The following is a 23970-nucleotide window of genomic DNA, read 5'->3' as shown; positions in this document are numbered from 1 at the left end:
GCCAATAAGGCCATCAGGGCCTGGAGAGGCATTTGATTTTTATGGTCGTCTAAAATGATTCCTCGCTGCCCTGATTTCTGCATACCATTGTTCTCCAAGGTCAGCTTCTTGAAACACAGACACATGCAAAAACACTGAAGAAATTAATTGAGGACGTTTCCATTACCACTGATACAATTGCTATAGACAGAGGCATTAAACTAAGGGTGAACCTGAAGACATTCCTCTCCTGTAAGAAAGGACGCCTAAGAAGTTCAAAGTACACAGCCAACAGATAACTTTGGTCTATCTGCTTGTTCTTTTGATGCATGATAGCAGAAAGGCAGGCAAATCTTTGAAGGTTTTGGTCTGAAAAGAGAATTATTGAGGGCCAAGGAAGGGCCTGGAAACAGGTATTCGAGTGGGCATACTCCTGAATCACCACAAACTTCCTTCAGCATGTTACTCAATCACTCTCATCCTCATTTTCCAGCTAACCAAGTATAGTTCACAATATTTTGTCATCCAGCACAAACCCTTCAACATACGTATCTGCTCATACGTTATTTTGACGTCATTTAGAAAAAAGCTGCAATACACTGGATAGAAACCCAGTGCTCCATGAGGCTCAGTCATGCAAATACAACTGCTGGCCATGCATCTGCATGACCACAGGAATGAAAACCAGGACCTCATTGACATGTAAAGTGGACTTGTTGCTCTTCAAGGACTAGGTCCCTTTGCTAAAGCAACGGGATGTAAAGCAGCTGAGGATGGAGGAATGTAAAGCAGCTTATTCCTGGACCCAGGCACCGCAGCCCTCGCACAGGTGGCTCTCTGCTTGGAGATGCTTCACAGGGTAGCCATGCATTTGAAGATCTAATTTGCCTTTGCATCATCCTGAGCCCAAATTTGTGTTTCGGAGGGCAACGGCAGCCTTATCTGCAGTCTCTGAACACAGTAGGGACTTGGCAAATGGAGTTTGGTGAAATGGCACAGTGCACTACAGAGGAGGCTGACTATAAATCAACAGATTTTGGCTTTGCTCCTGACTCTGTCACTGATTTACCATGGAAACTTGGGCATGGAAACTTACTCTCCCTATCCTTCATTTTGTGGACCCATAATGTAAAGATAATGATGCTGCTTTGCAAGCTCTTTTGAGATCTAGAGATGTTAAGTGCTAAGTGCATTTTATTAACATTAATAGCACCCAACTGAGAGGCTGCTGTGTCGCACTAGCCTGGCTGTCCCCAGAAAACAGATTGGTGTGGGGAAAGCACACATTTGTTAAGCAGCTTAGACATTGCTCATTCCCTTAATACTCGCACAATACATGGGAAAAAGATCTGACCCACTAAAACAAAAGAAAAAGATCGGTAAAGGCAACATTTCTAACATGAGCTGTCATCCTACTTCTAAGCCCAGGAAAACTTTAGGATTTGCTGGAGATTATCAGTATTTCTGCGTGGTTGCTACACTCGGTCACAACCACAGTGCTCACAACTTGTGGTGAGGGCCACTTACATTAGTGGACATTAATCACCATTTTTATACATTCTGCTTCAGCTATCACTGAAAAGACATTTAGTAGATGCACTTAGTTATATCCTACCATACTTTATACATTACTCACATTTAAAATAAGTTAATTGTACCGAATTATGTTCCATCTCTTGTATTCACAGGATAAGAGTATATATTTACAGGACGAGAGTATAAAAATACCATGTAATGTGCTTTGTTATGTTTCGATTTTCAGTATTTCTGCTCAAATATGTATCACAACATACATAGTGCAGAGAGCTATGAAAAATTTATTAATGCATTTTTTTCCTCTGCTGGAGATAGAACTTTGTTGTGCATGTTATAAAATGTTAAATATTAGAATTATTTAAAGTTAATAGGATGCCAAAGAAAATGGCTAATAATACATTATACAATTAGATGCCTTTCATATTAGTGAATCCATTAACAAAATAAAATACATTCAAACAGAAGAGTTCTGATTTGCAATTTTTAGCAAGGATTGCCCATGTGTAAAGCTAAATTATTTATTCATTTTTTTAAACTGCTGGATACATCAGTTTGCAATTATTTGCATTATGTTCAAATGCTTTATCAAGTGGCTCTGATTCCAAAATACATGTCTCTAAGATGCTTTAGTATCTTCATTTGTGCAAAGGCTTGAACACGGGGAAAAAACAAAAAAGTAAGTTTCTTTCCTCAGATGGAGCAGGACAGCTGATGTCCTCAGTTTTGCTCCATCAGTCCTGGCAGATACCCCTTCACTAACCCTCTTTGACCCAGTTATCCCTCTGTAGAGATTCACATATTTTTCCCCCCACTCTGGCATATCCTTTTTTTTTTTTTCCTCTAGAAACCCTCAATTCCTCCTCTCCTGTCTGTCCATATAGATCTGAAGTCAGACATCCTGCAGTTTTGCTTGAAGTTTTTCTGATGCCATTACTGAGCCCTGGCTACTACTTATTTTTTTTATCTTGCTTTCTCAGCTGACACCAGCATCATCTCCAATGATGCACTTAGAAAGCAGCTAACTTTTCTTACAGTAAGAACCAGCTTTCAGCATCACAGTGAATCTTCTGGACTTTTTTCCTCATTTTCCTTTTCTCTCTCTATGTGATGTTCCATCTCTAGAGAAAGGCTTCCAAAACTAAAGAAAGTTCCACCAGAAGAACAGAATCTCCTCCTCCTCCCATCCAATTCCTCCTCAGTGAGGCTACCTACTTAATTAAGTCGTTCTCGATCTTCTGCATCATAAGCACATAATGTTGGCTGATAGAAATGTGTTTTGAAATCCCTGTTTGTTTTTTAATTATCTGACTGCACACACACACACACACACACACAGATCTCTGCTATATTACAAGTATAAATTCAGTGCAAGAAGACTCTATCAATTTCTCTTCAGAATGGTTTTTAACCAGCTCTCAAACTACCTAGTCTGTTCTTGTCTGCAGCCAAGGTTTGGCTACAACGCTTTAAAGCAAGGTTGAAGATGGCTCTTTCCTTTCTTGGCTTGTTGGACACGAGGAGCGCCCTGCTTAGGGTCTCCTGGGATATCCAGCAGGCTTCTGCTCTAACCTGTCTCCAGGCTGCTGTCAACCCTGAACATCTCCTGCCCGATCATGTCCCCAGCATCTGCCTGGGGGCAACTCATGGGTGAGCCAAATGTCCCCCATGATATCAGCTGGCAGGAGGGAAGCAAGGAACGTGCAGTAGGGAAATAAAAATTATAGGCCAGCAAATTCAGCTGCATCCTGACCACTCTTCACAAGGTAGAGAAGGCAAGAACAGAAAAGAACAGAAAACTAGTGTTTATTCTATTTAATTTTGAGCATCTTAACTGTTACAATATTTTATATGATTATGTTATATAAATAAAACAACAATGTATGGAAATTAGGACCACAGATTTCCAGAAGTGTCGTACGCAGCTCTGACATGTTTGTCCATGTGAAGGATTTTGATTCAGGCTCCGCTTATCACAGCAGAACTGGGAAGCAGGACCTTTGATCTCAAGAGATCTGATGGGTCCTTGTTACTTTTACTGACAACAGGCAGGCTACAGCCTGAACAGTGTTAACATTCAGACGAGAGCTGAAAACTCAAGTGAGAGCTATGCCATGTTCTCACTTTCAAGACTCTGGTACCATGCATAAACTTTGAAATTAAAATACAGTGTGATTACCTCTGGTTTGATTGACATACTTAATAATTCTGTTAATAATAGGTCTAAACTGAAAATTAAGTTTGGGAGAGACAGGCAAAGAAATGGCATATACATACATAATACATACAAGGACAGAACAGCAGGGCGCACATTTTTCCCATATCAGAATTTCTCAAAGCTTTGATACTTTTTTTGCACACTGAATATATATATTTACAATATACATGTCTATAGGATTTTTTTTTGTCTTGCCTTTTTGTATGTTTTTAGGATAAGAGGCAGTAGTGTAGTCAATAAGACGTCATTCATTTGCCTCTGTATAAGCATCCGATGCTTTTTAAATGCCTGAAGGCATCTCGTCCAGCTTCTTGCAACCAAGCTCCAAGAGCACAAGTCTCCTATACATCCTCTAACGTCTCTCCCAGTCTTGTGAGGGTCATCGTGATATACAAGAACCTCTAAAATACCACTAGATGCCAAGGATTAGGGAACTGAATTAAGTCCAGAATGCCCAAAGAATCCATTAAGAGAAGAAGCTTTCCGGAAGCATGATTGAGCTCATGCAAAAAAAAAATAAAATAATAATAAAAAAATAAAATAAAAATTCCCAGTGGAATTTTTAAGATAGGAATGTTCCATTTTAAAAATCAACATAAAATGATGAAATGAGTGATTTGAGGATTTCTTTAGGAAGCTCATTTATTCTCAGCAGGAATACAGTTCTAAGATAGACCATATCCACTAATTAGACAATGAGGAAAAGCACACATGGCTTCTCATAAAAGCAAAACTTTCCAAGGAACGTAGTAAGGTGCTTTAGACTTCAGTTTCCCAGACTGGTCCCAGTGATGCTGTCCACACTTTTATCTCTCTCTAAAACAACAAGTCAAATTCAGCAGAAACTTCACCAAAACTCTCCCCCAACCAAAACCACTCTCTACTCACAAGAGTTTTAGCTACCACATTATTATGGTTTTCCCCATTTTCAGTCTACTGAATACCACAAATACCATGATAAAGTCTCATTCCATGCTGAGGAAACTGCCTAATGGCATCCAGCATAACATCACCTAACATACATCCACACACAACCTTGTCCTTTTTAGCTGCAGACCCCAACTGCTAGATTGTATTTGTTGGATAACATTACATACACACCACAGAATTACAGATATTAACCACAGGGGAGAAAAATACCCAATGAATTAGGCCATACTAGGATCTTGTAAGACTTCGAGCAAGAGCAACTCTTATTAGGAACTATGCAGCTTGTTATCTGGGGTATCCATCACTCTCCAGCATGGGATCATTTCATTCATACTTCTGACAGTTGGTTCACTTTACATAGTTGGCAATCCCCAACTCCTGGAGATTGTTCCATCATCCTAAAAATTTTAGTTAGAAAAATTTTCCTGTTATTAATTTTAACAAATGACTCGTTCAATTATTTCTTTCCCTTGTTACGTGGGGACTCCTAGTCATGGTATTTCCTGCAGTGTTACTATCAGAACAACAAACCCAAACAAGGAGTCACCCATGACAACTACGAGCATCCTGAAAACAGGCAATCCCAAAACGCTTCAAAACTCCAGCTCTTCTCAGCTTCTAAACAGCACCTCTTCAGCGGTGATCAAGAAGTTCTTCAACTGCTTGAAGTGTTACTAAGCAAAAAGCTATTGTAACGCAAATATTCTGCAGTCACAGAAGAAATAAAAGGCCTGCCTTAAATGCTTGATCATACAATACGTGCCATAAAATTCATGGTATGATTGTGGCTGACCACACTAACCTAGTTTACTGCCTCTTCTTCCCCACTTCCCTATTCTACTGACTTATCCATCAAACTGCTGAAAAGAAAGTACACAACAATACTACTGCTAGGAGAAACAATACTGCATAGGGTTAAAGACTTGAAATCAAAAACACCACTGAGCAAAATAAGTTCTATTCAAGAAAAAAGCCAAGTATTATGGCTCTATAATCCTCTTTTATGTATATGATGCACTATATTCCCAGAATATACAAGGAGTTGGTTACAGAAATTTTAATTTACAAAAACAATGTTTTTGCTACTATAGATATTTGTGATTTTTTTTTTCTTGAAGAGAGTAAAATATGAAAGCATATCTTCTGAAGACATTCAAATGCAAAAAGGGAAGAATACACATCAGTAACATGCACATATTAATTGACACAGCAACTACTCTGTGCACTACTACAATACTCTGTTGCCAGGGTTGTATAGCTTGGGAAAGAAAAAAAATAAGTTCTCGGCGACAGCTTAGCACATGCAGGTCTTAACCCAGGAAGAAGCAGTTTTATAATTATTCCTGAAAATTGCTCAAGTCCATTTAATTTTCTATGCTTGCCTGGGAAGTGTGAAAAAAAGAACAAAAAACTATTTATGACTCAAGACATTTGAGATGTTTCAGCTCTCAGCTAACAAATAACCCAGCCTGATCCTGATATTTCCAAGGTGAACTTTGGACTGCTCTTTCTGGCTTCACACTAAGACTAGTTACATGAACAAGTGGTGGCAGAAGCAACGGAGGTTCTCCCTGTCTGGACCATATTTAATCACACGGACCGGCCAATGCAGAACCTCAGTAAGGTCTGAGGCTTGGCTTGAAGGACAGATCCTAACCCAGAGACATTCACGCATGTTTGAAAAACATAATCAATAACTTTCTAAGTCTTCCAGAATGCATGAAAAAGGATAAAATGGGAAACATCACTAATGCAGAGATATAAGAAAGGGAGGACTCACAAACAAAAAGGGAAATGACTGGAAGAGAATAAGTTCCCCCCCCATTTTTTTTTTAAACTTCTATTCTTTTTCCCCCCTCCTCCTCTATTGATCCTCATGGCAATTTGACATCTTTACATCACAACTGGTGCTGATCCTGCCGGCCGTGCAGCCCGTAGCCGCGCTCGGAGGTTGGCAGCTCCGGGAGGACCCGCTCTGCCCACGGTGCCTTTGTTAGCAGCTGAGGACCGAGGCTGCTGGCTGCCTTTGAAATGGATATGTTGGGTCACTGGAAACAGTCGGGGATTTCTGAATGGGGAATTTCTTCCCTTCTTATTTTAAAGACATAAGGCTGTGAAAAGTGTCTGCTTCTACTCTTTTTCCCCTCGCCTAAACACTCGCTTCCAAACCACCCAGCCCATTTGCGCTGACCTGGTGGCCCAGCCTCAAAGGGAACCTCCGTCTTCTGTTAGTTCCCAGGCACTTCCCAGCCAGAAAACCCTCTCATTTCCCCATAAGAAAGACTCAGACATTTGGTCCCAGCAAGCTCATATAATCACTATATATACATATTTTTAAATCCCAAGATTATGTTTTTTTTTCCCTCATAGTTCATTAATAAAGAACTGCGAGTAAGGCTGAAGACTCCTGCTGGCAAAGGTATCATCCTTAGCTGCTCATATGGTCCAAGACTCTTACTTGTCAGCAAGATTAATCCAAGCCATTTTAGAACAATAAATATACGTACAGATGGAATATAAACACAATGAAGATTACCGGTTTTGAAGTCTACTATTTATAAAATCAAAAATAATGTTGCAATATGGATTTTGGTAATATTTGAAATAGGAAGGAAAAATAAATAGGGGTTGGATACTCCTCAAGGAAAAAAAGAAATCCCATGAGTAATAAAAAGGCAATGATTTTACTTACAATGCCACCTAGGAGCTACCTTTAGAGAGGGGATATGGCACCTATAAACTCAAAACACTAGGTATGTTGAAATCCATAAAATTTCCAATTACTGCTTCAGAATTTATTGTGCACATATGGAAAATAATACTTGTAAAAGAGAAAGGGGTTTGTGCCTGGTGCTGTCAATACTGTGAAGGATGGGGTGATTATAAAGCAAATTAACAATACTTTTAAATGTGCATTCACTTATCTTTCCAATTAAATCCTTGTTAAACAACTGCACAGACAGTAATGGTGCTTCTGCAAAGCACTGATCAAGACAGTTTTATTGTAATTTTTACTCTGTAACAATTAATCACATAGGCATTTTCTTTATTATTAAATTATTTAGTTAATAAATACTCACAATCAGTTCACATATTTGTGGTTTACTTTTTACTTTTTTTCAAAATGAATTATATTTGAGGATATTGTTACAGAAAAAAAACAGGGAAATATTTTTAAAATATTATTTGTTAACCTGAGATGATGGCAGGGTAAATGTACCTTTTCATCCCCAAGGGAGTTTAGCAACTCAAATTCCTTCGTCTGTCCTTTTACACAGGCCATAAAAAAAATGTACCTTTCTGCAATAACACAGTATTTGGCATCTGAAAAAAACTCCTATTCCTTCTTCTTGTTCTTTTTCTTTTTTTTCCCCTCTCCTGTGATACATAAGTATAGTAACTGAGTAGTAAAAACATAGTAATTGACCTTTGGACGGTACACTGTGTTTTGCAGTTAACACACAAGGTATTCCAAATGAAATAACGGGATCCAAAGGTCATCTGTTCTGCAAATACCAAGCATTTTGCAAACAAAGCATTGGATATAAAGACAATTAGGAACTCTCTTGTATTATGTATGAACCAACACTTGCTGAATGAACCAATAAGTATTGAAATTTGTATTTCTATGGTTAGTTTCCCTGAACATATATGCATTAGGATAGGTTTCTAGTGCTTCAGCAATGTATTATGAACCCTTTATAGCTCTATTTTTTCAGTTAATTTAGTACTCACGAAAATTGCTTGTTTGACAGTCCTAGAAATTGAATGCCTTGCCAGCTCAGGAGATTAGCGTAGGAGGCACAAAGAAGCCAGCTTCTACCTCCCCTCTGTTGTGTCTCTAGTCTCCATACACGGACCAGAGCCGGCGCTCACACTTGTGCTTTCCCCACACCAATATCCTGAAGCTTGAAGAACCCTCAAGTTATTTTCATTTTTTTTTTCCCCTGGGCATTTTTGCACCTCTACGATTATTTTTACTCAACCCAGAAACACTCCCCCAAGCACTTACCATGCTGTGCTCCACACCACAGCAATCTCCCCAGCTGCAGGAGATGCTGCTCTCAGGGTCCTGATGACATTAACAGCCTTAATGGTCCCACATGGGTCTCCACCACACCTTGCCCATTGGCCAAGAGCTCATTAGAGCTCAGCCTTAGCACCAAAAGAATTAATGTTGTGGACATCTCTCTTATATTCTCAAACCACCACATTTCACATGACTTAATGAGCCTATTTGCAGTATCTCACCCCATCTCTTACAGGTGTGGATTAAAGTGATAATATTAAGAAAAATATTTGTGATGTCTGCAGCTGCTTAACATCAGCTAAAGTCCTTCAGATTTTTTCCTAAAATCTCCCCCAAATTTCCAAGTAGCACCAAAAAAGCCTCCTTTTTAAATATACACTTTAAAGCGCAGTTGCTAGACCAATAATATGAAAAGTAGAGGAGGAATGAAGGTCTCTAACTATTATAGAAGGTTTTAGCATAGGTTCATAGGTAGAAATACTACACTACTGCTAATTTAATTTCTGCAAACAATATTCTTTTAGCACTTATAAACCAAGAAAAGTATGAATGTCTTGATGTCAATAGTGGTTCAAACAGCTTCTACCGCCTTGATTCAGTGGTTTGAAAAATGATGACTTAGAGTTTCAAAAGTGCTGAGAGATGTTATAGCCCGGCCATCTCATGATCAAGTGATCTTTTCAGCTCTTAATGGGAAAATAAATCATAGATAAAAGATAATCCTGTTGCAGAGAAGTAAAAAAGGTGTGATATCAATAGATATTTATAGAAAAATAAAACTCTGTGAAAGGGATAAAAGTAAATAAGGTAGTTTGTACTGATGTTGCTCTGGTGGCAAGGTCAAAGCCCTCTTGAGGAGCTGCCTACCTTGAGAAATGATAATGAAGCACAAAGTAGATTCTGAGAATTTAAAAAATGGTACAGATATGAGAAATGATTTTTATAGCACCCCCTCCTTCCCCAGTTTAAAATTTGAAAGTTGCCTTTTGATTTTTTTTTTTGCTGTTTCTTCAGACTTCCTTAACAACAAAGCTGTCATTTGCTAATTTGTCTTCTTTTCATTTTCCCCTGGTTTTCTCTTATTCCATTTTTGATGCTACTGAAGACATACACAGTACAAAAAAAAAAAGGGGGGGGCAAAGGCAGATTTGCTCTCAGATTATTCTAATACAAATATTTTGATACAGCAGAATCTATTCAATGACATTCCATTTTTGTGCCATAAATATTATTTATGCCCTACAAGGTATACCTACTAGATATAACACAGCAGCTGAAAGAAATGGCTCCTTAGGTATTTCACTTGTTTAAGAACTGAGCATGCAGTCAAGCTCTACAAAGTAAATAGGCTGTTTTAGAACATTTGCTTGCATTTATAATTAAACTTGCACTAAAATAAAAATTCCATTCTGGAATGATAACCAAAAATGATATATAAAAGTACTGCTTTTCCAGTGTAAACTGCAGAAGAATGCAAGTGCCGAGACTGAGCCAAGAAATAATTACCAAGGATAATTACCAAGTGAAAAAGGGATAGGCAGTAATGGCATTATTAAACATTGGAGAACTTCTCCCATTGGAGAAGTTTAGGAGATTGGCAAGTAAGGAGATTATGAGCAGATACCATATTATCCTGGAAACTTTTGTGAATATGTGTAATAAACATAAGCCATTCTCTCCCCCTCCTCATCGTCGTGTTGATGGGGACACCTCACGCCAGCGCCTTCCCAAGCGTAGTTAGTTTGGAATTAGTTTGGTTCCCACCACGTCCCCACAGCAGCTTCTCGGGCAGGTTGGCGCTGAGCTCCTGGGCCACAGCTGCTCCCATGGAGGAAAGATGATGGGATCCCCTCACTCCGCTCGCTTTGTGCTACCTCACCAACTTTGTGCCCCTGTAACTTCACCACCGTGGCCTGATGGGCCATCAGGTCATCCCCCCAGCTGTGGCTCAAGCTATTCTGAAGTCCATTTAGTGATTAGGAGGTACAAAGCTTCCTGTCAGCAGCCTGAAGCCAGGGTAATATCAGGCAGGATGCTAACATACACACACACACACACACATATATATATATATCCATATAGCCCCACTGACTCCATGGACAGAGTGTTCCCAGCCCGCAACTTCCTTCCTCTCACAAAGAAAGGATGTTATTTCAACAAGTGAAATTGTGGCCTGATATTTTAAAGCCATTCTTTGTGGCTGTGTTTCTTCTTGAGTGTTCTAATTAAAAAATTACTGGATTATTCTTTTGGGGATGGAATACTAAACTGCCTCATTTCCTCACGCCACTTGCAAGGATTGCAATTGTGGGGTTTCTAGGAGAAGAACTTTGGCACTTTTGCATGTGTATTCTTGAGCAAACACTAACTACAGGCTGGGGCAGCAATTTTTATAGCTGAGATTTTTAAAGATATATAAGAGTCTGAATGGCTAATTTCCCTTCCCATTGAAAATCTATTCCTTTATGATATAAAACGCATGACTGCCCTAGTTGTATCAACAAAAGCTAACATAAGAAACAATAATTATCACAACAGATAAAAAGATAAAATAGTTCTCCAGAGGCACTATTTTACTTTGAATTTCCTTTGGATACTCAATAGTCAGATTTCTTGCATGTGCCCTAAGTAGACAACGTCAGAGTGGCTTTAATGTACCATTAATTTCGTCTTTACATATTCATTTTTCACAGTGGAATGAACCAGAAAAAAAGTGCTTTGTATTTCTGTGCTACAAAAAAAGAAAAAAAAAAAGAAAAAAAAGCCCTAGCTACACTTCTGTCCGGCTTTTACAGTATCAGCCCATCTGTTTTAGGTGAAAACTTGAGCAGTACTGTTAACCTCAAGTACGTTAACCTTTGGATGCTGTAAGGCATGATAGACAGGACCATTATTTTTATGGCAGATTTTTTTGCTGAACAAAAATCCTAGGGAGTGAAGGATAGAAAATCCTAGTTTTGCCTCTCTGTCTTCAAACAAAATACAGTGCACAGTGATTTGAATGCCAAATCAGACAACACTATCAACACACAAATAACCAACGACTATAAATCTGAAGGGACCCAAACAAGGATTCACGACCATGAGGCTGATATCAGTCGCAGTAAAATTACTGATACAAATATCAATTTCTCATCAATCGGAGTTCATATCCATCCAGTTTTAGCTAAAGATTGGACTGATCTTGGGCAGCTAAAGAGGTTGTGAATATATATCACTGCCCTGAAACCTTTGTTATAAATGTAAATGGAGGTCTAAATGTCTGAAGGCAGGAATATTATTATGTGCCACCACAAATATCACAAGAGTTTTTAAGTCACCAGTCAAAGTTTATGTATAGATCTTACTTTAGTTATAGTATAGAACCAATTAGGCAAGTTGTTCTCTAGGGCACCTCCAAAAACCCACAAATACACAATATTTAGGAGTCCTGGTAATAGAAAGAGTTAAGAAATAGTAGAATATAAATTTGTAGTACTTCAGCATTTATACATATTGAATTCAAAACTGTATGAGGTATTTAACACAATTTAAGATTTGGGACCTTAATTTCCAAGCTGCTTCATTATGTTTTTTTTTCATGAAACAAGATTATGAGGTTCACTGTCATCAATGTTATCGAATGTGGACACTGCATGTTTAGTCTTTGCCAAAAGTTCCAAATTGTTCAGAAGTATTCGTGATGCATCAACATTGGTTTTCACACCCATAACAGAGTATCTAGTGACCAATGTTAGATTGGTTTAAATCATATCTGTGAAAAATTAAAATATTCTTTAATGTAATGCAGTGTTTCTCGTGTTTCCCATCATTTTTCTTTTCATTTCTGGGAACTTTGATAGAGGTCATATTCCAGTTTTAGTTTTTCATTTTTAGTTCTTTTCATCACTTTTTTTCCTCCTTCTCAGGTTTTCTTTGGATCCCTGTTCCACTTCTAGTTTTGTTTAACTTTTAACATAAAAACAATCTTCATTTTTTCCTTTTAGTTTTTTTTCTCTCTCACTTGGATACTTTGATTTCTACTTATGCTTTGTTTTTGCCACCTTCTTTCAGTTATCCATTTCCTCCTATTTTTTATTGCTCATCTCCTGTTGAACTATCATTTTCCTTTGCCTCCTGCGCTGCTTTTCCTCTCTCCTAACCTGACATTTCCCTCTGCGCAATATATTTCTACCTTCTCTTTCCTCTCTTTTCCAAAACATGGCTCATCATTCTTTGCCACTAATGCATAGCAGATTCTGAAATACTGTCATCTGAGACAGTTAAGTACTAAACAAAACATTACCAGGGTGGAGGAATCACTTACCCTGATTGACAACAAATCGTAACTTCTGTATTGTTGCCAGATTGCCGCTAACTCTGTATATTCCATCAACATCTAGACCTGAAAGAGAAACACATATTTCATTTTAGATCATATAAGTATTTTTCTTTGTGTGTCTGTCAAGAAGCCATAAACGTCCTAACAAGTATGAAGAAGAACGGTGTAGTGAGCAACTGAAAAATAATCCACCTGACAACAACTGAAGTGCCTCCTGCCTGGTTAAAGCAATGAAGAATAAAAGCAGTAGATTAACTTAAATTACTGCAAAACCTCTAATTGTAATTATCTTGCAATTCTATCAGCAGAACGCAGTTCTGCAAAGGTATTTTGGGTTGTTAGGAAAAGGACAGTGTATTAGATGCTGAGTTTATGCAGAAGGGTGGTATGTGATAGCAGGTTAGCCCTGCTTAACTGTGCAGTGTTGGCATTAATATTGTGAGTGAAACTGCTCAGCCAGAGCCCCGGCCTGGTCGGATATGATTTTCTGAGGCTGTGACCTCTCGGAAAATAAAGCAGCTAGATGCCCACTATGAAATCCTGACATGTGTGAGACCATCCACAACTGCGGCTTCTCTGCTAGATTCTTCACAGCAGATCAGATGAGTTGGAAGATGAAATTATACATCCCAAGCAGCGTATGCCCTGGAGTAAATTTCTCCATTAATATAGGCCATTCTTTTCAAGGACAACCTGACAGTCTTGTTTCTCCCTACATATCTACTCAAGGTTTATCTTCTAGGTGAAACTAGATGTCATACTCCCTTTCGTGACATATTATCTCCCACAGCAAGCTCTGCTGATATGACTGTTTAAAATAGCACTTCCAGGCCAAGCTGCAGAGCTGCAGCCCTTCTTCTCCCCTGCCCAGCGAGAAGGAAGGAGCTCTCATGCAGCAACTAAAGCTGCAGGTTTAAAGGCTGAAAACACAAAACTGCACATTCTCGTTTCACTCTGAAAACTTCAGAGTAAACAAGGAGCTAAGAGAACCTGCACCAATCCGAGGTGTTTCTTTTTTTCTTTTCCTTTTTTTTTTTTTTTTAAGGCTACTCATCACTTGGAATAGAATTTTAATTAGCTTTTGGCAAACAATTTCAGAGAAAGCCTTTTTCTTGGAAAATGCTAATTTGTCAAAACTAAAAACTGTCAGGAAATATTTCAGTTTTGACAATGTGTCTATTGGGATTTTTTTTCCCCCCCAATCAGGGTGGGGGAAAAAAGAAAAACTGAAAGTAGAGGAAAGAGTGAAAAAAAGTCAGAAAGCATCTCAGAAGCTCTGCTGTCTAAACACTTAATTTAGGAATCAGTAAAATCAGGCTCAAGTCCTCATTTCAAAGATACGTTCATCACCGCTCGTCACATCAGTACCTAGCAAGAGGACTAAATTGTTTGGAGATGTCTCTCACTGATCATGAAGGATTTTAAAGACTTATTTTCCCTTTTGGTGCAAACTGAAAGCAAATAAAAGTTTTTTTTTTAATCTCTCTCCAGAAAATACAATTCTTATTTCATGGTTATCCCACTAGAAACATCCCAATTTGTTGTACATTTAAAAAATCTATTTTAAAGAGGAATAACAATTTGGTATTACACACCGGTATACAGGCCTTCTAAGAAGACAGTTTTCCACCCTGCACCTGTGGGTGTTCTGCAATCTAATACTGAAAGTGATGATTCATTTCAGGAAGATCCACTTTGGTTACAGAGGGATAAAGACAAAGTTTATTTAAGAGAAATCAAAAAGGATTTGATAATCAAGAACACTTGGAAGTTATCCATCCACAGGATATATAACATATGAGCAAAGGGAAATTACTAAAATGTTTAAGTAATGCAATTCTATACTAAAACTGAAGAGTCTCACTCTGTCCTAGCAAGGGGACAGTAAGAGAGAAAGAGTAATTCCCAGGTTAGGAATGTGGGTCTCCTGGGGTAAAGGATTAAAAATTGTATCACATAAATTGAAATGTCCAAACCAGAAAGAGGAAAAACAAAAAATCAAACAACAACAACAAACCCCCCAAAGAGAATGTTAACTTTTGTTTGGATCTAACTCAGCTCAGTTTCAACTTTTATGGATATAAGGATACATGTCACTTTGCATGAAACAACAATGTCTCACATTAATAGCATCAGTTTGGAATAGCTCAACCTCCTTGGTATCAAACTACATAAATTATCCAGATCTAGTGAAAATGACAAACTATGCTGTAAATTGGAGGATATTGCATCTTGCAAAATGATCTCGAGTATACAAGTGAATTATTATTGTTATAAATTTACGGTGGTCCTGAAATGAGGTCTGATTAGCATTTCATTTGGACCCTCGACAATATGGCAGAGAGAAAAAAAGATCCAGGAATATCAAGCCAATTATAGTGTTCACGTGCCATCAACTTTCTTCTCCAAAACCTTTGAAAGTTAAGCCAAACCAAACCAATGTAAATTGGTGGATTTGGACATCCTTTTCATGACCACATTATCTTAGCTGTATTGTTAGCAACTTCTTTTGGCCAGCCAATTAAGTGTAAAAGGGAGAGAGAGGGGGAGAGAGAGAGATGTCTTTAATGTTCTGATGTCCTGATTCTGTGAACAATTTTCCAAGCAAATTCACTTTTAAGGGCACCTCTATGAAGAGGAAAAACATCACTGCGCTGCTGTCAGTGTTTCTTCGCAGCAGGCTATAAATACCTAGGGAACAAGATGAAACAAAAGTCTTTAAGAGCTTCCTATCTGGTGCTGGTGTTAAAGTATAGCAGTAAGGAACATTGCAGAGAAAAAAAAAAATCATTGTAATAAAGTCTGACTCTTTGCTCACTATATGGTGACTGCTTTGCGTTTTCAAATGGTGTTTATCATTGTGTTGAATCATTGGGCTTTGCCCTAGAGCAGAACAAATCACTTGTTTTATATCCCAATTTCCAGCTTATTTTTTTAAGAGGAGCTAGAGAATAGGATGGACCCACAGCTAGAAAGGCAGAAAATATGGTGATAATTAATTCACCATTATTTCCATAATTATTTGGGCACCATTGCCATTCTTTCTCCCATAGATTTTATAAAGAATCTAGTGAAAGGAATTATTCAAAGGTACATCAGTTTGGCTGAACAAACACAGGCAACGTAGCACTCCTTTTGTTAACAAAATCACACAGGTGCTCCTGATGGGAGAGCTGAAAGGCAGCTGAATTCAGGCTTGATTGGGATTCATGAACAACCAACATTATAGGCACTCTGCGTAACCACACTGAAGATCTTGCAACAACACTTATTTAAGAACATTTCTGGCACTCCTGCTTCCAGGCACACTGCTAATAATGTAAAAATAACCACACATGCAATTTAATGTCAGTTCCAGCAGCAATTTGAGCTGAAACCTGGTAGTGCAGAGGAACACCAAAAACAAGTTAAAAATAATAGTTTAGGTAATATATTTATTCAAATACATCATAACTTTTAAAACATAGGATGTGAATGTACATCATTTTGGGGTAGTTCTGATGCTGTGTGAACTGCCTTGTGTGAAACACTCTCATTAATTCTTTTCTGTTGCACAGAACAAATCCCTCTCCTAAATCACATTGCATTCTGCCTTAGCTTAATCTATAATTCACAATACCTTAAAACTGAATATAAAAGGAAATTCTGCATGTATGCATGTGTATAGCCAGATCTCTCTCTCTCTAGCTATCTCTTTTTTTAAAAAAGGAAAGATTTGGAAGCTGAAACTACCATAAATGATACCAGGTACCTTCCTGCATAGGAACCCCTGAAACTTTTGCAATGAATCTACCCCAAAATAGGTGTGGTCCTGAGGCCCTGGTAGGAGTTTTATGACAAAAATCATCGTGCTGGATTCAACAACAAAGTGAAGTACAACTTGAAGAAAGACATTCTTTAGTTAGTCCTTTCATTTAAAATTAGTTATGTTCAGGGCAAAAATATTGTATTTCAAAGGAGTCTATTATGCCTTCCCATAAACAGAAAGATCATACGTTTTAAAACTAAAGTATCATTATGTAATCAAGCTGTTGTATTATAAACTATTTTGTGGGCTCAGATGCCCAGGGCTATCTTTACAAATATTTAAGAGGTCATTATCAGGCTATGTTCTCCCTAAAACTATAATTCTTTCCTCCTGTTTTCATATATATCTTTCCATAAATACCTGATTTATAAACAATTTTTTAAGAAGTTTACTAAGGGCACAAAAGGCAGGCATGAAGTCATTTAAAGAAGCAGGAATGTGTGACTGCAGCAAATACAGCAATGGCAAGATAATGTGTCTGATGAGATAAACACCACAAAACAACATACAGCAGAGATAATGTTTCACAAGAAGATCAATATTTGCAAGTCGGGAGAAGAAAAATCATGAGGAGTATTAATGGGTAAGTTCAACATGTTAAATACGTTAAGTCCATGGAACTAGTGCTATGAACTCTAAATATTATGCAGCACTCAAGAATTAAGGAAGCATTAAAAATTCTGTGTCTGGATTAGGTTAGACAGAGCCCAGAGTTCCAGGTGACTGCAGGAGCACAACAGCAATCTCTCCGTCTGAGGTCACGGATGGCAGAGAAATAGATGACAGGGGGGACAAGGGAACAAGTAAACAAGTCACTGCAGAGGGAAGAAGGACCTGGAGGCACTAAGAGCAGTGCTGGACCCATGCGGAAGGTTGGGTGAGCTGAAGAGACGAGCTGGGACGTGTGGCATGCAGCTGGAGCAGCTCATGGTGACACCAGCTCCCCTTGGACGTGGCAGGGGCTGAGCTCGGCTTGCCATGTCCCTGACATCTCTGACCTACATTTGGGTGTCTGAGCTAGTATCACTCAGATCCGTCCGATCCGTAGTCCAGAGAGGGCACCCAACAACCACGGAAGGAGATGCAAAATAAATGTCATGTTAGAGAGCAGCACCAGACAAGGATATACAAATCTGGGAAACTAAACAGGAGGTAAGAAGTCACTCTGAAGGACAGAGTATTATAAAAAAACCCTGTTTTCACCTATCGGTGATCATGATAGGTGTGTGTCTCATTAGCAAATAAAATACAGCATTGGGAAATACTTGAAAATGGATGAGGTTCAAAGTCTGTCAGGAGAGTTGTGATTTTTAAAAAGCTGTAAGAAGGATGCACTTGTAGACTGGCTAGACTGACCTCGGTCCCAGACAGTCTCCTTAAATAATTAATTCAGGACTCTACGAACAAATAATTCATAGGGAAATATAATTAATCCCAACTAAATGGTTTCATGGAAGTTAGGGTTTTGTCAAGCAAACTTGTTGCATTTTTTTGAAAGGATTGGATTTTTGACAGGTCTAGTTGATAAAGGCAATGGTGTTGAAATAGTATATTTGGATTTCCATGAGCCTTTTGACTTAGTAGCACATGACGTTTTGATTAAAGCGCTTGCATTTTATGAAATTAACAGGGCATATATTACATGGATTAAAAGCTGGCTCAGTGACAGACCTCAAAATGTGGTAGTTAATGGGAGCTATCAGTTAACAAGGTCATTACTGGCAGCATTCTCCAGAGTGGAGCTCTAAGTCCAGTGCCATCCAATACCTTTACCAGGGATACGGATAATGACGGAAAATCTCTTCTGGCAAAGTAAGCAGATGACCCAAGGATCAGGATGGTATTACATAAGGATGAGAACAGGTAAAGTTACAGAAGGTCTGAACTGCCACCTTGAATGGTCACAGGGCAGTAAAATAAGTTTTCACACAGAGCAACACAGGGTAATATTTGTGGAAACTCCAGGTGTAGCTTATAAAGGACTTGGGTATTATTTTAAATGATTAGCTTAACATGATCTCTGGTTTTGGTGCTTTAACAGCAATAATGTGATCCCTACAAGAGACTGCGCCTCTTCAGACACTACAGATAAGAGCCCTGGTAGAACACACTGCTAGATACTGAAGCAAATAACACAATGCTCAAAATAGATTCATCATTTTACAAAGAAGGTGGAGAGATGATCTACCTATTGGTACTAAGCGCATGATTTGGGGGTTCTAGACTCATGAGCGCAACCTTGCCCAACTGCAGGACTGGAACAGACAAGCCCACGCTGAAAGCAACACGAACAAGATTTTCTTTTGTCTACTATTTGTGGCTCCAACACGGCATCAGTAAAGGCAGAGGCAGTGGGGAAAAGAAAGGAGGGAGAAACGTTCTTAACAAGCTAAGAAATGACTCTATATGAGGTGCCTGACATGAGGTTTGGTGAATCTCTTTAGGAAATTAGCTAACGAGAAATAATTCCATGTTTGACGGCAATAGTCTCAAGAAGATGAGGGGCATTTCGGCATAAAAAAGAATCTAATTTTTTCTTGCAGTAATAACTTCAAGATGCAATGAAAGGAGAAAAGCTTGACTAAGATCTTATTGTTTTCCAGACCCTGTAGAAACTGTTTAATGGAAGCAATTACAACATTGAATACCAGCATTACATTCTGAGAATAAGTAACAAGTGAAGATGATGGATGATATACTTTATTCTGTTTCATATCACTTGATGGTAGAATTTCTGCACAGATATTTATATACAAATAAATAAGGGTAGTGACAGTACAAAACGAGTGCAATTTAAACTAGTATACAGTTCACCGCTACGCAGGGCTGCTGTTTAATGCCTAAATCAAGCTTGCTATGGCTTACATCTTCTTCTCTATTGTGTCGCACTGTCTTTGGCATTCAAGCAGTTTATGGTTTAAAAGCCTCAGAAGCAGCAAGGCTTGCTCACAAAAACAAGAAACAAAACTAAGCTTTGAAGCTACTCGCTTTGAATGAAGCCCTCGAACACGCAGCGTTCACTGTAATTCTGCAGCTACCTCCAAAATATACTTTTGCCATTCGGCTCGTCCCATTACTTGCAGCTAAACAAAGTGACCTCATTGTTTTCCACTGTATTTTCTTTTAAACATTGGCTGGGATGATTGAGATTCAGGAATGTGGGAAAATGGATTCCCAAGCCACGTCCATCCCCTTTAATTCTGAGCTGTAATTTTTGGCTTGGCTTGAATCACAGTCATCACATTTCAGTCTGAATCTCTCTGTAAAGTGATCTTTCTTAAACATTTCTTTCACTCATCATGGGATCAGAAACAAAGCCATTCTAGTCTTTCAGCGAAACACTTACAAACGTCTTTTTGCAGAGACTCGCAAGAGCTGAATTTCTTTTAAAAATGTTTGAAAAAGAGGAGGTTTTCATTGCCTGATTGTCCTCTTTGTGAATCTTGTCATCTGTATGCCATGAGCTACAGCTATTTTAATCTGTTTTTGTTTGCAATCCATTTGGTGTCCGCCCAGGAAAATGCAGGTGATTTTAATTAACTTAGTGCTGAAGATGTGGAAAAATCTCAATTGTGTTACAGAAAATTATACACTTAAAACCTCCCCTCTATTATTTATAATGTCTTATTAATGAAAATGATTACATGAATATATTTACCACCTGATTCATCTTTGTTCACTTTTTAAATCAACAAGGTTTATGATACAGGGAGAAAAAGAACAAAAACAAACCCTACCAAATACAGACCTTATGTACACATGTCAGCTCACTAGTTTAAATGCAATGGCAGCTTAAAAATAAAATTAACAAAGCATTATCTTACTTTATAATCAATTGTCTTCCCTCATGTAGCATAGTTTAATATCTAAAATCACCAAGCATTTGAAGATATTTATTTTTTGCCATACAAGTATTATATATCTCGACATATTATTATTTAGTTTTTTGAATATTTAATTTATGGGTTTTGTTTCTCATTTGCTTTCATAATGTCTCCTTCATCACTCCTATTTGCTCCCATTTACTGCAGTCACTACTTAACACATGTATACGTTACTTATCACATAAAGGTTAGTCCATTCTGATCGCTACTCAACTTCTCTGCAAGAAATGAATTTATACAGTTTGTTGCTAATTAATCAAGTATATGTGTTTTGGGTGTCCAAATAATCTTTCAGGAGTATCAGGAGTTGTCAAAGGCCCTTCACCAGCAAGCCTTGCTCTCAGCATATAAGCAGCCATACGTCCTCAGAGATGTAAAACCTACAATTCGTACACAACCAGCATTGAGGTTATACGACACTGATTGAGAAATGGGAATTCCAGGTAGAGAATTTTGAGCCGTTTGTGTGCAAATCAGTAGACATGGGAATACTCACAGCAGGCATTTTCTGCTAGGTCTAGCTACTAATATGCGGTTTGCTACTTCCTACCAGTTACCACTTCTGCGGATTTCAGCCTGCAATATGTACTGTGATAGTCCAATTTGAATGTGATGACAATGTGGATAATGCAGTTTATTTTGGGGAGAACGAAAGCCCGAGCAAAGGTTGTCATTGCAGGGCTAGCTGGCGACAGGAAAACTCACGCATTCTGTGACACGACCAGAACAGCTGGGGATGGAGCGGGGAGGGTGCGGGAGAGGAGAGCCAAGGTATTTTGTATGTTTAAGAAATATATACAACTTTGCCATTTCTCATATCCCAGCTGTGCCTGTTAACTTCTGGAAACATGTATAGCTCAGCAATAAAGCATACTTGGCTGATATTTACTGCAATGTGCACTATAAGGCATTTGCTGTCACACATTATGTTCTGAAAGAGTTAAGTAACACGAAAAATACAGGCTCAAGATTATATCTGTCATGGATGAAAATACTACATTTATGCCTCATTGTAATCCATTCATTGGTTTATAGACCCCGAGCCCTCCAGGGAGTGTCACAGCTCCACATGATACTGCTGAGAGCTGTATTTTGCTTTTGGATTTCTGATTTAGCTGAAAGAAGTTTAAAAACACATGTAGCCTGACAACTCCCTATTGGCTATACAACTGAGGAGGGTCAAGAGCATAAACTATTCCAGCAAAAGCCAGCTGTAACTTATGCTCACTAAACTGGCTGAGGATCTGCGTGTTACAGACAGTAGCATACCAAAATAAATAAATAAATAAAATAAATTTATGCATTTTGGTAAATCCTCCCACTTTGTTTGAACTGCCCTTCATTTGGGGATCCATCCTCACCACCATCATGCCCGTGTTTTTTGAGCAGCATCAGCACACGAAGGGCAATTGCACTTGCGGGGGGTCTCACTCTTCTTGTAGGACCTTGCACTTCCAGTCAGGTCCCCTGACATGAGCAGGAGCTGCAGTTAAAAGCTAAGGGTTGGATACAATTCTCCAAGCCTCTCTTCCTCCCAATCCTGACTTTAAAGGGAATTTAGTGCACAGTAGGGGAAAAAAAAATCTTTTCCTGTCTTTCACAATACTGAGAGATTAAGTGAGACCTCAGTAATGTCACCTCCCCATCCCGACTAGCCCTGCTGCTCATTGGACTTGTAGCAGTTGGGAGCGGAAGAGCTGCATGTTTGGGCCTGCGTAATCTTCCTCAGCCAAAATGGGTAAGAGTTTGCATTTTTTGGTCTATGCTACCTTTTCTTGGCCTACATGTTTTTTTTTTAAGGACAGCGGTTGGGATAGGGTTACCCAAAGGGACCCTTTGCATTTTAGATAGAGTTGAGGAGCCCACATAGGCCCAATGCCCTCATTTGCAGCTAAGAGGTCCGTTTTCAAGTTGGAGCTGAGATGCATCGAGGTTCTTTGCTTCGGGAAGGGGGTCCTGCCTAACCAACCTCCCACGGACACTTTCTCCAGGGCTACAGGGATGCACGGATGGGAACGGAGAGTTTAACCATTCCGCAGGGCAGAAGGAACTGCACAATAGTCAAAGCAGCCTCCCGTGGTCACTTGGTAGCAGCGGTTTCACAAGGCTCCTCCGCACAGGGGACGAGGACTCAGTGCACAGCACAAAAGGCTGGATCTGTTTCTTGCTATAAGAAACTAGACCGGCTCAGTTCTGGATTTTTGATTGAAAGAATATGCTGGGAGAGCCGGATACTTAACATGGAGTTGAGGCTCTCGTTTGCAATTGGTAATGCTCATTTCTTTGTGTGATTCTGTGGGCATCTACAGTCCTGTTTGCCTTTTATGGCTAAGTGGGAGAAAATATGTGAAAATCAGTTGCTTTAGCCTAGGACACACTATCAAATACCTCTATTACAGCCCATGCCTGTGTGGAAAACACAGTAGCTCTTACAAGATAACTATACATATAGATATACACCAAGTTACTGAACTCTTGGAATTGCTTATCTGGAAAAACATATAAATGCGATAATAAAAAGGTGTATCTATATATATACACTCATATAGATAGATAACTATTTAATAATACTATATTTTTCCTAGTGTATATTGCACACACTTAAAGAAACAATAATGATTAAAAACATGAGATTCCACTGAACTCTCCTTAAATCCTCTCACATCTTTTGTGTGATAAACCTGTAATCTGCACTTTCCCTTAATTAGTGAGTAAAGTTTTTCTGGGTTTGCAGAAGTCATATTTAGTCCAATGAAATAGCAGCATTAAGCTGTACTACGTGAAAAGGTAGCAACATTACTTTTAATATGACAGAAGGCTATCGTGATGGGATATTCTTCAACGTGAGGTTTATTTTCTCTCTCTTTTTTTAAATTTAGTGGCAGGATTTTGCACTTATATATAGATTTTTTCTTGTTGTTCCCAGTTTCAAACAGGTTCAGGTCACTTGAAAGTGTTTTTTTTGTTTGTTTGTTTTGTTTTTGTCTCCATTTATTTTGGGCAAAATCTGAACTACCACCAAACCAGTAAATAATGGAGTCAAGATAACTACGGAAATCATAAAAACTCCAGAAATTAGTTACAAATAGTGGCAAATACCAAAACTTAGATGCTAGCATGCGACTCACTGTTTTGATAGAAGTAACTTCATAGGTCACATGGAAATACTTTTCATTTTACAGCTGGACATACATACAACTCTACATAAAAATGGCACAAACCTAGGGTCTGAGTTACTGAGTGTCTGGGACTACTGAGTGTAGTCCA

At 38.6% G+C, this 23970-nt stretch overlaps 1 protein-coding gene across 2 annotated transcripts in view; it reads right to left on the bottom strand.

Annotated features, from left to right (window-relative positions):
• ARHGAP15 (Rho GTPase activating protein 15) overlaps positions 1 to 23970 on the bottom strand; it is a 301475-nt gene that overhangs the window by 81598 nt on the left and 195907 nt on the right. For both annotated transcript variants that reach the window (XM_088521808.1, XM_088521809.1), the window contains exon 11: positions 12997 to 13074. In XM_088521808.1, the coding sequence (XP_088377934.1) occupies positions 12997 to 13074 (78 nt within the window). The remainder of the gene's footprint in view (positions 1 to 12996; positions 13075 to 23970) is intronic.

Source organism: Tinamus guttatus, unplaced genomic scaffold, assembly GCF_059628265.1.
Source record: "Tinamus guttatus ecotype Peru unplaced genomic scaffold, ASM5962826v1 Tinamus_guttatus_pri_ptg000133l, whole genome shotgun sequence".
NCBI lineage: Eukaryota > Metazoa > Chordata > Aves > Tinamiformes > Tinamidae > Tinamus > Tinamus guttatus.
Note: the sequence above shows the minus strand (reverse complement) of the source record. Positions and strands in the feature narration are given on the sequence as shown.